The 13,136-nt window shown below is 63.4% G+C and overlaps 4 protein-coding genes across 6 annotated transcripts; 1 reads left to right on the forward strand and 3 right to left on the reverse strand.

The window, feature by feature from the left end:
• Positions 1–8: 8 nt before the first annotated feature.
• On the reverse strand, positions 9–2,217 carry LSMEM2 (leucine rich single-pass membrane protein 2). Its single transcript, XM_063411613.1, has 4 exons — positions 1,925–2,217; positions 610–750; positions 318–527; positions 9–229 (listed from the first exon to the last, which is right to left on the reverse strand). Exons 1-4 carry the CDS (start codon positions 1,944–1,946, stop codon positions 93–95), a joined length of 510 nt encoding a protein of 169 aa, XP_063267683.1. The 5' UTR covers positions 1,947–2,217; the 3' UTR covers positions 9–92.
• Positions 2,218–2,361: 144 nt separating this feature from the next.
• Positions 2,362–4,044, reverse strand: HYAL3 (hyaluronidase 3). The gene is made up of 3 exons (XM_063411600.1): positions 3,144–4,044; positions 2,947–3,036; positions 2,362–2,809 (listed from the first exon to the last, which is right to left on the reverse strand). Exons 1-3 carry the CDS (start codon positions 4,038–4,040, stop codon positions 2,456–2,458), a joined length of 1,341 nt encoding a protein of 446 aa, XP_063267670.1. The 5' UTR covers positions 4,041–4,044; the 3' UTR covers positions 2,362–2,455.
• A 1,199-nt stretch (positions 4,045–5,243) lies between these two features.
• On the reverse strand, positions 5,244–7,286 carry NAA80 (N-alpha-acetyltransferase 80, NatH catalytic subunit). 3 transcript variants are annotated; one of them, XM_063411610.1, is made up of 2 exons: positions 7,253–7,286; positions 5,244–5,989 (listed from the first exon to the last, which is right to left on the reverse strand). In XM_063411610.1, the coding sequence occupies exons 1-2, from the start codon at positions 7,278–7,280 to the stop codon at positions 5,259–5,261; spliced, it is 759 nt and encodes a 252-aa protein (XP_063267680.1). In that variant the 5' UTR covers positions 7,281–7,286; the 3' UTR covers positions 5,244–5,258. The 3 variants fall into 3 exon arrangements, with proteins under 3 accessions (XP_063267680.1, XP_063267681.1, XP_063267682.1); XM_063411611.1 differs by lacking the exon at positions 7,253–7,286 and adding an exon at positions 6,908–7,075; XM_063411612.1 differs by lacking the exon at positions 7,253–7,286 and adding an exon at positions 6,861–6,883.
• A 1,885-nt stretch (positions 7,287–9,171) lies between these two features.
• RRP9 (ribosomal RNA processing 9, U3 small nucleolar RNA binding protein) lies at positions 9,172–13,006 on the forward strand. Its single transcript, XM_063411598.1, has 15 exons — positions 9,172–9,385; positions 9,525–9,607; positions 9,838–9,950; positions 10,030–10,103; positions 10,219–10,260; positions 10,447–10,573; positions 10,767–10,891; positions 11,119–11,211; positions 11,311–11,411; positions 11,522–11,656; positions 11,837–11,899; positions 11,977–12,122; positions 12,218–12,297; positions 12,440–12,513; positions 12,607–13,006. Exons 1-15 carry the CDS (start codon positions 9,311–9,313, stop codon positions 12,710–12,712), a joined length of 1,437 nt encoding a protein of 478 aa, XP_063267668.1. The 5' UTR covers positions 9,172–9,310; the 3' UTR covers positions 12,713–13,006.
• Positions 13,007–13,136: the final 130 nt, after the last annotated feature.

Raw genomic sequence — 13,136 nt, forward strand, 5'->3', positions numbered from 1 at the left:
GTCTCAGCGGGAAAGGCTGCCCGCTCCCCCCTCCTGCCCTTCGGTGCCCCTTCCTGTGGCGGCCCAGAGCCCATGGTGGGGTCAGGGGCAGCTCAGCGGTGCCCACCAGGCTGGGCACTGGCATTGAGGCGAGCCCAGAGCTGCCTGCTGGCTGCCCGCAGCTGGTGCACGGCGTCCTCCTGGCTCTGCAGCCACTGGGCCAGCGCCCGCACCGACTGGCTCTGTAGGACTGCAGGGAGAGGATGGGGACATGCTGAGCGTGGCCAGTTTGGCCCCCCACAGTTCCCCATCTCCTCACCCTGCCCAGTGCCACGTACCACTCAGGTAGATGGCCAGTGTGGCCAGGACCAGGCTCGACAGTGCCAGCAGGGCCAGCAGGGCCAGCAGCAGGGGGTGGCCAGGGCCGAGGCAGGGGCAGGGGCTGGCAGGGGGCACAGGGCGCAGGGTGGGCAGGAGCGCTGGGGGCACGGGGGACACGGGCCGAGGTGGGGGCCGGCGCAGGCTGCTGGAGGGAGCCGGGCCATTGCCTGCAGGCAGGAGAGAGAAGGGGTCAGAGCCTGGCCACGGGCACAGCTGGGGCTTGCACAGCCCCCCCTGCAGTGCTCTCACCCTCTGTGCCCTTGTGCCCGCCCGAGGCCCAGTACAGGTCGCTGATGGACTCCACGGGGCGCAGGCTGATGGCTCCGGACTCACTGCTGTCGGGGTCCCCAGGCTCTGCCGGCACAGCACCCTCGGCCCTTCCCATGCTGTCTGCTGGAGCGGAGGCAAAGGGTCAGCCTGTGTCCTGCCCACTGCCCCCGCCTGCCCCGGGCACCCCTGTGGGACCAGAGCCTGTCGGGGGGATCTCAGCCTTGACAGCCCAGTGCCGCACAAGGGCAGGCAGCCAAGGTGGGTGTTCCTTTGGCACAGCCCTGCAGCCACAGTGGGCAAGCACTGGCTGTGCCCCCCTGGTCCCACCGCTGTCATCGGAGCAGTTAGCGGGAGCCTGGTGGCCACGATCCCGGAGCCTTGTTAGTGGGGCTGGAATCTGGCCCTGGCTTAGGGGCAGGAATGTGCCACCCCCCAGCCAGGATAACCCAGGCACTGTGGGACTGGCCGGGCCTCCAAGGGCCAGCTGGAAACTGTTGGGCAGGTGCAGGGCAGTGCCAGTCTGGGGTGTGGTCTGGCTTGCCCCGCAGGTACTGTGCTGTTTGCAGGTGCACAGATGGAGATGTGGGGTGTATGCTGTGCCAGGGGCCCCTGGTGTCCATTGCCCTAGTGAGCACATTGCATGGGACTGAGGGCTTTTTGGAAGTAGGCATTGCTCCAGCACTGTTTTGGGAAGCAATCATGCCTGCACTGGGGTAAAGGGAAAAGATTATTTTCTAGGTGTTTGTGCATTTTTGAGCAGTGGGCAGGGGCCACGCACTGTGCCCTTGGCAGAGCAGGGCAGGCTGGCACTGTGCCCATTCCCAATCCCTCCCGGGGTCACTGGCATGTCGCAGGGCAGCGTGGCGCCGTGCTGCTGCTGTCCAGACTCTGTCACCCGCAGGGCTGGCAGGTGTCAGGGTTGGGGGGCCTCAGCTGGTACCCCGGGTCCCCTTAGACCCTCTCCACAGCCCTACCCTTGGCCAGGGACTGCCCCACAGGTACCCACATCACTCCTGCATCCACTTGCCCCCGGTGGGGGGGCACAGCTGGTTGCATAGGTTTGGTGCAGGAGGTTGTGCCTGCCAGGTGCCAGCACCCTCCCCAAACTGTGCTGCCCTACACCTGCAGCCCTCCAGGACCCCCTTCTTCCCTGGGCAGGCATCTCTGCCCACAGCCCCCATGGCAGAGGGCAACATCTGTCCACTGCTTCCATCCCTACCCCACAGCCTCGCATCGCCCGGTGCCCCCGGGGTGCTAGAGCCACCCCCAGCCCCGAGCCCACTCCCCAGTGTACCTTCTGCAGCCTCCCTGGGCATGGCTCCCCGTGCCCTGCACCCGGGCAGTGTGAGCGGGCAGTGAAGTGGTGCAGGGCCCCCAGGAGCTGGGCACTGGGTTCCTGATGCGCCAACTGCGCCGCTTAAAATAGGACAGTGAGAAACACGGTTGGGGGGCGATAAAAATAGCTGTGGGGAGGGGGGCCTGGTGGCGTGGTCAGGGCTGCTGGCAGCAGAGTGCCAGTGGCAAAGGGACAGCAGGTTGTGGCGGTGCACCACGCCCCCTTCCCCAGGATAAACGGGATCAGGGCAGAGCCCATGCAGGAAAACTGAGGCATTGCTGGACCCATCCAGAGCCAAACTGGGGTCTGTGCTGTCTCTCAGCAGCAATGGCAACTGTGCCCAGCCTGAGGGCACCACAGAGTCCCCCAGCTTTGCCTGCAAAGACCATGCCAGCTGTGCCAGGAGATTTTATTTATGTTAGTGAGACCACAGGAAGTGCCAGCAGCAGAACTGGTGGGGTAGGGGACCATGGCGGTCCCCGGCCTTTGTCACCAGCCCCATGTGCCCTGTGGCAGGCAGGTGTCAGAGGACGTGAGATCCTTGTGCCCACAGAGGCTGTGAGCACGGGTAGGCACCCGGCAGGAGGCGGCAGGGCCGAACCGTACCCGCTGGGCGCAGCCTTCACCTGCCCAGCCACGGTAGCAGTGGCAGTGGAAAGCAGCTCGCGGGCTGGCACCGGGGCCGAGGTGCAGGAGGCTGCCCAGGTCGTGGGGCTGCCGGCGCACACAGCGCCCGTGTCCATGGCACTGCTCATAGCTGCATTCTCGGGCTGCTGCTGTCACATTGGCCACATAGGGACCCAGGGTGGACATGAGGTAGTGGCGCAGGCTGGCACAGCTTTCCTGGGGAGGAAGCACCAGTGAGAACCTGCCCCAGCAACAGAGCCTTGGCCAGCCCTCCCTGATGGGCAGCCATTCTGTACATCCCACGCCCATCTCCTGCTGCCCACTGCCTCCAGTGCTGCGGGGGCCATACTCACAGCTGAGTGGGAGTACGACAGGTCTCCCCAGAGCACAAGTCCAGCTGCTCCCAGCGCCGCGCTCTCCCCGATGGTGTGCACCAGGTCAGCCTGCCAGGAACAGAGACGTGACCAGTCTGGGGAACACAGCCTCTGTCCCCGTGCCGACCAGAACCCCACCTCACACCCGCAGCCAGCTCCAGCCCCACAGTGCTTACCAGCTGCAGGAACTGGGACGAGCGGCGGAAGGAGAAGCGGGAGTAGGCGATCACAGGCAGGAGGCCGTTGGCCCCGAAGGCGGCCACGCGCAGGGCCTCGCGCAGCCGGTGGTGCACAAAGCGGCGGCGCAGCGCGGGCGGCAGCGCCAGCGGCAGGTAGATGCTGGGGTAGAGGGCAGAAGAGGCGGCCCAGAGCCAGCCCAGGTGGTTGTTACGCTGCACCTCCACTGGCTGGCACTGCCCGGTGTAGTTTGCCTCCTTGGCCCAGTTGCTGTTGAGGCAGTCGGGAAAGCGGTAGAAACCCCAGAGCCCCCCAGGGCGCAGGGCTCGGCCCACCAGAAGGGTCTCCTCCATCAGAGCCCGTGCCGCCTGCTCAAACTCCAGCTGGGCCAGTTGGAGCTGCTGCCGCGCTGGCAGGGTGCCGTACTGGTCTTGCACCCACTGCTCTGAGGCTGCCCGGTACATCTTTTTGGCTCCCCAGTTCTGGGCCCACAGGGGCCTCCACTCCTCCCAGTCCACCACAGCCAAGCCATGGAAAGCAGGTCGCAGGAGGAGGCCAATGTCCGCAACCACCCTGTTGATGTGGGCATGGAGGGAGACACGCTGGGGGATGCCCCCATTGTGGGGGACACCCTGCTGTGACAGGTAAGGGTACAGCCCAAATTTGTTCTTGTAGAAGATGGTGATGTTCTGGCCGGCAAAGTGGCCACCCTGGTTCTCCACGATGCCGTAGTCGCTGAGGGGCAGACTGATGCCAAAGCGGTGCTGGCAGCGACTAGTGGGGACGTTCCACACCACGGCAAAGGGCTGGCCGCCTGCCAGGGGCTCGGGTGCCGGGGTGTCCTCACTGGCTGTGCCCAGTGCCAGGCAGGCCCACAATGCCAGCACCAGCACCATTCCGCCTCACCACTTGCTTACGGGGCCAGCACCCTGCGAGGAAAGGAGAGCCGTGGGGGTGAGGCTGTGGGATGCAGTGGGCATTCCAGCAATGCAGGCACTGTCACCCTGGCACATGGCAGGCTAGGATTGGCCACAGAGACTGGGCTGTCCTGCAAGCACATGCTGCCCACCCCAAAACCTGACAGGACTGGGTACACTTGCAGGTTTGAGGCTGCCAGTGCTACCTCTGTGCTCTCTGGTGCTGAGACCCTGCTTGCACCTCCACAGCCATGGCACAGCTCTGCAGTGGCACTGCAAGCCACTGACCCCGGTGCCTCAATTCCCCCGCTGGCTCCCAGTCGTGCCTGTAGTGGAGGCACCGAGACTCCCTGGTCCCCATTTCAGCACAGTGCTGAGTCAGGCTGGCTGACCTGCTGAAGGACGGAGTCCCCCCCAAGAGGCATGGTAGTGCCTAAGGGGCAGCTCTGTCCCTCACAGCCCGGGCAGGGCTAGAGGGGTTTGGTGCCCCTGCCCAGTGCTGGCCAGCTGCCCAGAATGAGAGGATTAGGCGGGGAATGGGCTCAGGGCCGCGTGATACAGCAAGGACAGTGCTAATCCCTCCTGGGAGGCCGGACGCTCTCTCTGACCTTCCCGCTCCCATGTCTCTGGCCCTCACTGACGCCGGCTGCCTTAGGGGGGTTTGGCCACCTGCCGCCCTCACCATGCAGTGCAAGAGACCTGATTCTGCAGCCTCACCACCATGCTCTACACCCACAGTGCTCCCCCCGCAGCCATCCCGTGCCTCAGTCTCCCCAAGCTGCTCAGTGAGAACAGCTGTGGCCATGCTGGAGGCCACCACACATCATCAGCCCCAGCTGCCCCACAGCAAATCCTGAGTGGAGGAGACACTGGTGGGACTGAGCAGTGCTCCTAATGCCAACCCCAGAGCCTGGGGTGGTGAGGGGTTGGCACTAGTAAGACCACCATTCTGGTGCTCCCAGAGCCCCAGCCAGGCAAGCTGGGGCCAGGCAGGAGCAGAGGCAGCATGCCCAGGTAGGGCAGGATATGGGAACCACCTCCCTGCCAGCACCACCCCCACAGCAAAGGGGCCAGGGTGAGCCATGGAGCCTGGGGGAGCTGGTGCCAGCCCTGAAGAATGGCAGGCAGTCAGGCAGTGCTGCGGCGGGCAGCTCCCACCCGCACTGCTTTTAATCACTGGCTTGAGGCCCCCACCACTCAGATGTCCTTCTTCATCCAGAAGATGGGGAGCCCTTTTGCATCACGGTGTGGGGATTCCAGGAGGCTCTGCTTGCTGCTCTCAGCCAGGACACCCCTCGCCCAGATCACAGTCGGTGGGGGAGGTGGTGGGGGCACAGTGACAGGGGGGAGGGGAGGCGGCGGGGCAGCGGGTACCCATGGCCTGGTGGTGGTGATGGCAGTCGCAGCCCCAGAAGGGGAGGAGAAGAGCCGCAGCACCTCAGAGGATATAGCTGGGCTGAGAAAGGCCACGCTCTGCACCGGCTCACCCAGGACAAAGCCCAGGTGGGCATAGAAATGCTGCTTGTCGTGGGTGGTGAGGTGCAGGCAGCGAAAGCCCCGGGCCCGGGCCCACTGCTCAGTGGCCTCCATCAGCCGCCGCCCATAGCCCTGGCCCCGCAGCGCCCGGGCCACCACCACGCTCTCCACGAAGAGGTCATGGGGACGACCGACCACGCGGGAGAGTCGGGCATGGCCCACGAGCTCGCAGGGCCCCTCCCGGGCAGCGGGGCTCTCGCTGCGGCCCTGGCTCCGCAGCAGCAGCAGGCAGGCAGGAAAGGTGTCCGAGGAGCGCTGGAGCGTGTGGAGCCGCGACGTCCGGCTCTTCCCCCACTCCTCGCCCAGCAGCTTGGCACAGGCTTCCAGCAGCTCCGGCCTCTGGTGCAAGGGGACCAAGATGAGCTCCTCTGACATGGAACCCATTCTTCTCACTGACAGGAAACCAAGCAGGTCATAGCTTAGAGGCAGTAAGGCACAGACCGTGCGTGTGTTCCCCCCCAGCCCGCTACCGGCCCCAGTATGGGCACGGGTCCCCAGCAGCACAGCCAGATGAGTTCATGGAGATTCGGCGGGTCCAAGGTCAAACAACAGATTCATGGCAGGGAAGTGGCACATGATGCCAGCTCCAGGAAATCATGCCATGAGACCTGCAGAAAGATCTTGCACTGCCAAACCAGATGAGGGGTAGAAGGCACAGTGCTGGCCTTGCCTCCTCCCAGACCCTGCCACTAGCTCCTGCCACCACAGGACCCAGCAGACCAGCTAGCTCATCACACATATCCTCAGAGCTGGGGTTCTGAGGAGCACAAATAGCCTCTGAGAGGGTCAGAAAACCCCTATCCTACAGCGTGCTCTGGGGTCCCCTCTCTCAGCTTGGCAGCTCCCCTTGCGAAGGACAAGCCGCAGGCAGAAAGCAGGAGGAACCGCCACACCAGTTGATTAACTAGGATTGAGCAAACTGCCCCACTTCCCTTCTGGGCATTGGGAAGGGCCTGAGCCTCCCCTCCCACACCCTAGGTACTCCAAAGAGGCACGGTGGGGTCACCCCCCCTAGCTCCACGACTCCTGACTCACAGCCCAGCCTGCACTGTCCCCTTCAGAGGCCAGACTCCACCAGCACTCCTGAGTGAGTGATGGTTTCCTTCTGTCTGCCCAGCAGAGACACACCAGTATTCCAACAGCATCTGCCTGCCACCCACCCTGCCCTCACCCATTCTCCCTGTGCTCACTCTGCTGCTGCCCACCTTGTCTGCACTCATCCTGTCCACAGTCACCCTGCTAAGTCACTCTGCTCACACTCACCCTGCTCACAGCTGTACCCTGCTCACGCTGACCCTTCTCACACTCACCCTGCCCGCTGCTGCTGGCTCCTTTGCCCTGGGTGCCAGCATAGCAGGAAGCAGCCCAGGCTCGTGACCAACCACAGTTCCTGGTTCTGCTTCCCCAGTGTGAACCACATATCTAAACATATCACGGCCCTAAACAGCACCCCCTGCTTCCCAAGCTGCACCCCCACACAGGGCACTCACCCTGCCTGCACCCCGATTGCTCCAAACCACACAGCACTCACACACAGTTACTGAAATGGCATCACCCAGGTGATTGCTTCTCCCACCTCATGGCTGCACCTCCTGAACATAGGTCCCCACCCCACCACTGACCCTCACTGACCTAACACTCCCCTCATTACTGACCTGTTGTTTGACTTGCCATTGACCCCATCTCTGACCCCGCTGCTTACCCATCACTGATCCCATCACAGACTCCATCACTGACCCTCCCACCAACCCATCATTGGCCCTGTCTCTGACCGCAGCATTGACCCATCACTGACCCACCACTGACTAATAACTGACCTATCTCTGACCCACCACTGACCAATAATTGACCCATCACTGACCCACCACTGACCAATAACTGACCTATCCCTGACCCACCACTGACCAATAATTGACCCATCACTGACCCACCACTGACCAATAACTGACCCATCATTAACCCACCATTGACCTCATCATTGATCCCACCACTGACCCTATCATTGAACCTATCACTGACCCAACACTGGCCCATCACTGCCCCCCCCCAAGCCCCTCTCCCTGCCCTTGTCCCCTCGGCGCTGCCCTGCCCCAGCCCGCTCCCGCCCGTACCGCTCTCCGGCCCCGCCGCTGCCGTCACTTCCTCCGCCCCGCCCCGCCCCGCCCGCGCCCCCTGGCGGCCGGAGGACGCCCCGTCCGCGCCCCTGGAGCCCCGCGCTGCCCCCGCGGCTCCGGGCTGCTTCCAGATTCCCGCATGGACCCACCGACCCTTGGCCGTGGCAGGACGGCGGCACACCCTACCCTGACCTGCCCAGCCCTCCGTAGGGCCTCCAGTCCCAGGGACAACAAGCCCCACCGGGCAGACCTGCAGTGCTGCAGCTGCGTTCCCTTCTGGGGCGGGGCTGTCCAAGGCTGTTTTGAGAATGTCCACCTTCACACCCTCCCGCTCCCCAAGGAGTGTGACACTGTGCGGGAGCTCTCCATCTGTCTCTTTCAAGTCGTGATGGGGCTTACCGAGGGCACCACAAAGAAGGTTATGAAACAGGAGGTGCAGGGCAGCTCTTTCACCTGCATGACCAGGACATGGATGAGGCCAAGGTGGGATTCCCAACCTGGGAAGGCTGGCCTTTTGTGCAGTGCAGTTTGGACCCTTCAGATATGTCCCCATGGGTTCTAGCTTGCTCGATTCCTAGGTAGAGCTCCCCTCCCTGCCTTTCTGCTCCTGCTGCCCGGATGGATGGGGAGATGGGTTCCTTGTCCACCCAGATCCTTCCACAGTGCTCCTAGCATGGGTTCCTGCAGCCTCAGAGACTGAGCAACACCTCCACAGCAGCCTGGGGCCACCAAGACCAAACCTCCGTAGCCTCGACAGGCTTCCAGCCAGAGAGGGTGGCTCCTCTTGTCATGCTCTGGGATGCTGAGCCTGAGGGTAGCTCAGTCCCCAAGCTGGTGCATCCACTTGCACAGGCTGGGACAGGCTCTCCCTAGGCCTGTTGCCTTGCAGAGACCAGTGCAGGGCATTCCCACTGTCCTTCCCTGACTCCCCCTGTGCCAAAGAGACTGTTTGCACATAACAAAATTTCTGCACAAAAGCAGTTTTTAGCTCTTTAGAGCATCATCTGTCCCGGAAAAATACTACCCCAACATGGCCAAGGACGGGTCCCTGGAACTCCACAAAGGACATGGGAAAGGACCAGAGGCCATGCCCGACAGTGGAAGGGCCAAGTGTCCCCAAGTGGAAGTGGCTAAGGGTCCCTGAGGGGCAGAACGAGTTGATGATGATTTCGGGAGTAGCAATCCACTGTCACTGTTACCACGAGGGGCAGGACTGCAGGACTGGGCCCGAAGGGCCATGGGGGCAGAGGAGGCAGCGCTGGGGACCCTGGTGGCTCTGACAACCGGGCCGCGGGTTCCCGGCACGACTGGCGGCTCCCCGGGCAGGGCCGCCCTCACACCGGGGCCGGAGGGGCGGGGCAGCGGCAGGGGGCGTGCCCAAGGCCTGGGGCGTGGCTACGGCCCGAGGGGGAACGTGACGTCACACCCGAGTGACAGAGCGGCCGCCGGACTGGGGCGGGGCAGGGCGCGCTTCCGGGACCGGGAGGCGGTGCCGCAGGGCCAATAGGAGGCGGGAACCTGCCGTGCACAGCCAATAGGCGCTGCCGGGGGCGTGGCCTGAACGCGGCTGGCTGCGGTGGGCCCACGTGCGGCGGCAGCATGGCGGCGGCGGCGGGCGGCAGGAGGGCCAAGGCCCCGCGCGGGGCGGCGGCACGGCGGCGGCCGCGGCCGGCGGTAATGGCCGGGCCGGAGGGAGAGAGGGAGGGAGGCGGACGACTAAGGGCTACCTCGCCGGGGTCGCCGCCGTGGCGCTTTCGCTGTGCCCGTCCCCATTCCCGTCTCGTCCCGTCGATCGCCCCATTTTGTTCCGCAGGCACCGGGCGCCGATGGGAGACCGCGGGCGACGGCAGGCCGGCCCGCCGACGAGGAAGTGTCTAGCGACTCCGAGACAGAGAGGTAACGGCTGCGCCTGGGGAGTGCCGCTACCGTAGCGGGGCGCCGGTACCGGGAGATGCCGGTATCGGAGAGGTGCCGGCATGTCCGGAGGATGCCTGTACCGGAGAGGGTGTCGGACCGGAGGCTGCCTGTACCGGAGAGGATGTCGGACGGGGGGATGCCTGTACCGGAAGGAGTGCCGGTACCTGTGAGGTGCCGGTACCGGTGCTCACGCACGCGTGTCCGTGCAGCCCGTTGTTGGGACGGCGGCGGCGAGAGGCGGTGGAGGAGGAGGTGGAGGAGACGCCGCAGGAGAAGAAGCTGCGCTTGGCCAAGCAGTACCTGGAGGAGCTCCGCCAGCTCGGTGAGTCCCGCCCGGCGCCGGTGTCCCGCGGGGCGGCCCCGGGCGCTGAGCCCCAGCCTCATGCACTGTCCCGCCGCAGAGGAGGAGCGGGCGGAGGAGGAGGAGGAACTCGAGCCGGCGGATCTCATCGGCGACCGGCTGAAGGAGGACGTGGTGAGCCGGGGGGCGGGCGCGGCCTCTCGGTCGCGTTGACGGCAGCGGGCTCTGTCCCCTTTCCGCGGGACCGGGACTGAGGCCACATCTCCTGAACCTCCTCCTTCTTCCCCAGCTGGAGCAGAAAGGCCGGCTACAGCGCCTGGTCGCCAAAGATGTAAGTGCCCGGTGCTGGGGGCCAGACTGCAAGTGACAGCTTAGGGGACATTAAGGCATGGCCAGCACATTGCCACCTTTCTCCGTGCTGCTGGCACCTTGGAGAAGTCAGGGTGCTGTGCTGGGGTACTCCCATGCCTGGGGAAGGGTCCTGGGCAGCCCAGCTCACATCCTGCTCTTCCTGCAGGTACAGCCTCCAGATCCAGCCAGGATCCGTGTTCTGCGGGGACACCAGCTGCCTGTTACCTGCCTTGTCATCTCTCCTGATGACAGATTCATTTTTTCTGCTTCCAAGGATGGTTCCCTCATCAAATGCAAGTATTCACCTGGGGCTGTGACTGGCTGTTCCCAAGCCCAAACCTTGCAGGGACCCAGGTGCCTACTGAGGTGGCTTGGCCCTTGGCTATTCTTGGATTGTGCATAATTCCAGGCTCTGTGGAAGGCTCGTTGACACTTTTGGGAGTGGTGGGAGGCTCCCAGAGAGTGATTGTGATGACTTTCCTGCAGGGGAAGTGGACAGTGGGAAGAGGCTGTGCGTGGTGCCCGGGGGGAAGAAGGGCACGGAGGAGCGGCACATGGGGCACGCGTCGCAGGTCCTCTGCATGGCCATTTCATCGGACAGCAAGTACCTGGTATGGGGACAGGGGCTGCAGAGATGGCCGTGGGGAGTCTTCTCCTGGGGTCCTGGGGGTAGAGTCTCATGCTCAGATGTGTCTTGCTGGGTTAAAGCAGCCCCTGCCTCCTGCTGGGTCAAGTATGGGTTCCTGGGACACCCAAAGCCCATGGAGTGGGAGTGGAGGCTAGGGTGGGCTGTGGGTCTCCAAGGTGTAGGTCTCAGGGGTCCCCTGCTGCCTGACAGGCTACGGGAGACAGGAACAAGCTGATCATGATCTGGGATGCAGCCACCTGCAAGCGCCTGCACATCTTCACAGGGCACCGTGACGCCATCTCGGTGAGTTGGGGGCATTGGGCACGATGCCTGTGGAGCCAGGCAGCTGTGTCCTCCTCGGCATCCCTCACTGCTGTGCTGTGTCTATCTGTCTGTCCCCAGGGCCTGTCCTTCCGAAAGGGCACACACCAGCTCTACAGCGCTTCCCACGACCGCTGCGTCAAGGTCTGGGATGTGGGGGAGAACGCATACGTGGAGACCCTGTAAGAGCTGGGGAAATCCCACTGACCCTTCCAAGGGCTGCACCAGCAGCCCTGAGGAGGTGAGGGGGCAGAGGGCCACGCTTACCGCAGCTCTTTGTCATTTCCTCCAGGTTTGGACACCAGGACATCATCACGGGGCTGGACAGCCTGAGCCGGGAGTGCTGTGTGACAGCGGGGGGACGGGATGGCACCGTGCGCCTCTGGAAAATCCCTGAGGAATCACAGCTCGTGTTTTCTGGGCACCAGTAAGTCTGGGGTGGAAGAGGGGGCTGGGGAAAGGTGTGTCTAGCTGTGGCACTGATGGGTGGGTGCCAGGCATTACCAGGAGCACCCTGGGGATGGTGATGCCCTGGTGAGCCCATGTCCCCTAAGGAGGATCCCAAAGCACACTTGTAACTGGTGGGAGTTGCCTCTTCTCTTCACAGGGGCTCCATTGACTGTATCCAGCTCATCAACGAGGAGCATATGGTGTCTGGTGCTGATGATGGGTGAGCACGGGGCCAGGATGATGCCTGGGGTGGGCAGGGTGCCCCCTCAGCCCCCTCATCCCTCGGGTCCCCCGCAGGTCTTTAGCCCTGTGGGGGCTGACGAAGAGGAAGCCGCTGGCGCTGGCTCGGCAGGCGCACGGTGAGCAGGATGCCCAGGGCCTGCAGCAGCCCTACTGGATCTCGGCGGTGGCTGCCCTGCGCAACAGTGACCTCCTGGCCACAGGTGTGTGGCAGCTGCTTTTGGCAGCCTGTGGGGGACATGTGTCCTCCTCCTATCCCTGGGCTGGGGTGTATTACAGTCTCCTCTCTGTGCCCCAGGGTCCCACAGTGGCAGTGTGAAGCTCTGGAAGTGTGGTGAAGGATTTCGGAAGCTGGAGCACCTCTTGGACATCCCCTTGGTATGGATGGATGGGCAGGTTGGGAATTCTGGAGCTGGGCTGGAAAGTCCCTCAGCAGAGGCTCTCCTTCTTGGGCAGCAGGAGAAGCCTGTGGGAGCCCCTCACCCTGCCGTATTCCTTTACCCTGCCCTCTCCCCTCCAGGTGGGTTTTGTCAACAGCCTCAAGTTCTCAGCAGCTGGTGACTTCCTGGTGGCTGGCATTGGGCAGGAGCACCGGTACTGTCCCCCCTCCCAGGTGCTGCCTAGAGGTGCAGCTTCCCCTCCTCTGGGTCTTGTTTGAGGGTGACCCCCCATCTCTCTCACCCACAGGCTCGGACGATGGTGGAGGATCAAAGAAGCCAAAAACAGTATCTGCATCATTCCCCTGAAGCAGAAGACCACAGCCTCTAGCCCTGAATCTCCTGGCAGCTCCTAGGCCCCTGTCCCTGGAGTCACTGGAGCAGATCATTCTGTCCCTGTAGCTGTGCCTCCCATCCTTGGTGCAGCCAACATCCTGATCAGCAGGTCAGCAGGATGTGAGTGGGGGTTGTCACATGGCCCCTGATTGTGCTGGCCTCATGTCTTGATGTGGCTCTGCCCTCTGCGAGGGTCTGTCCCCTTCTCTCAGGTTTGGCTGTACCTGAGCTCTGGAACAATCCATTTTGTTAAAAAAAAAACCAAACACCAAACCCACTTTATTTACATAAATTACAAAAAAAATCAAATCACACTTTTGTTCACAGAAAAAATCTACTCTTAAAAACTTAGTTGGGCTCAAATACCTGGGTCCTGTTGCTTGCCCTGAGCCTCCAACGGCCCCCTGGGCTCTGCAGAGGTCAGCAGGCATTTGTCTGCCCCCA

This window comes from Prinia subflava, chromosome 14 (assembly GCF_021018805.1).
Source record: "Prinia subflava isolate CZ2003 ecotype Zambia chromosome 14, Cam_Psub_1.2, whole genome shotgun sequence".
NCBI lineage: Eukaryota > Metazoa > Chordata > Aves > Passeriformes > Cisticolidae > Prinia > Prinia subflava.

Excerpts from the sequence above, each read along its gene's own strand:
- LSMEM2 (XM_063411613.1), bottom strand. The coding sequence starts at position 1,946 with ATGCCCAGGGAGGCTGCAGAAG. Across the intron at positions 751-1,924 it reads GCCCAGGGAGGCTGCAGAAG|ACAGCATGGGAAGGGCCGAG; the intron begins GTACACTGGGGA and ends CCGCTCCAGCAG. Across the intron at positions 230-317 it reads ACTGGCCATCTACCTGAGTG|TCCTACAGAGCCAGTCGGTG; the intron begins GTACGTGGCACT and ends CTCTCCCTGCAG.
- NAA80 (XM_063411610.1), bottom strand. The coding sequence starts at position 7,280 with ATGGGGTCAATGGCAAGTCAAACAACAG. Across the intron at positions 5,990-7,252 it reads AATGGCAAGTCAAACAACAG|TGAGAAGAATGGGTTCCATG; the intron begins GTCAGTAATGAG and ends GTTTCCTGTCAG.
- HYAL3 (XM_063411600.1), bottom strand. The coding sequence starts at position 4,040 with ATGGTGCTGGTGCTGGCATTGTGGGCCTGCCTGGCACTGGGCACAGCC. Across the intron at positions 3,037-3,143 it reads CGTCCCAGTTCCTGCAGCTG|GCTGACCTGGTGCACACCAT; the intron begins GTAAGCACTGTG and ends TGTTCCTGGCAG. Across the intron at positions 2,810-2,946 it reads TGTCGTACTCCCACTCAGCT|GAAAGCTGTGCCAGCCTGCG; the intron begins GTGAGTATGGCC and ends CTTCCTCCCCAG.
- RRP9 (XM_063411598.1), top strand. The coding sequence starts at position 9,311 with ATGGCGGCGGCGGCGGGCGGCAGGAGGGCCAAGGCCCCGCGCGGGGCG. Across the intron at positions 10,261-10,446 it reads AGCGCCTGGTCGCCAAAGAT|GTACAGCCTCCAGATCCAGC; the intron begins GTAAGTGCCCGG and ends CTCTTCCTGCAG. Across the intron at positions 11,900-11,976 it reads GTGTCTGGTGCTGATGATGG|GTCTTTAGCCCTGTGGGGGC; the intron begins GTGAGCACGGGG and ends GGTCCCCCGCAG.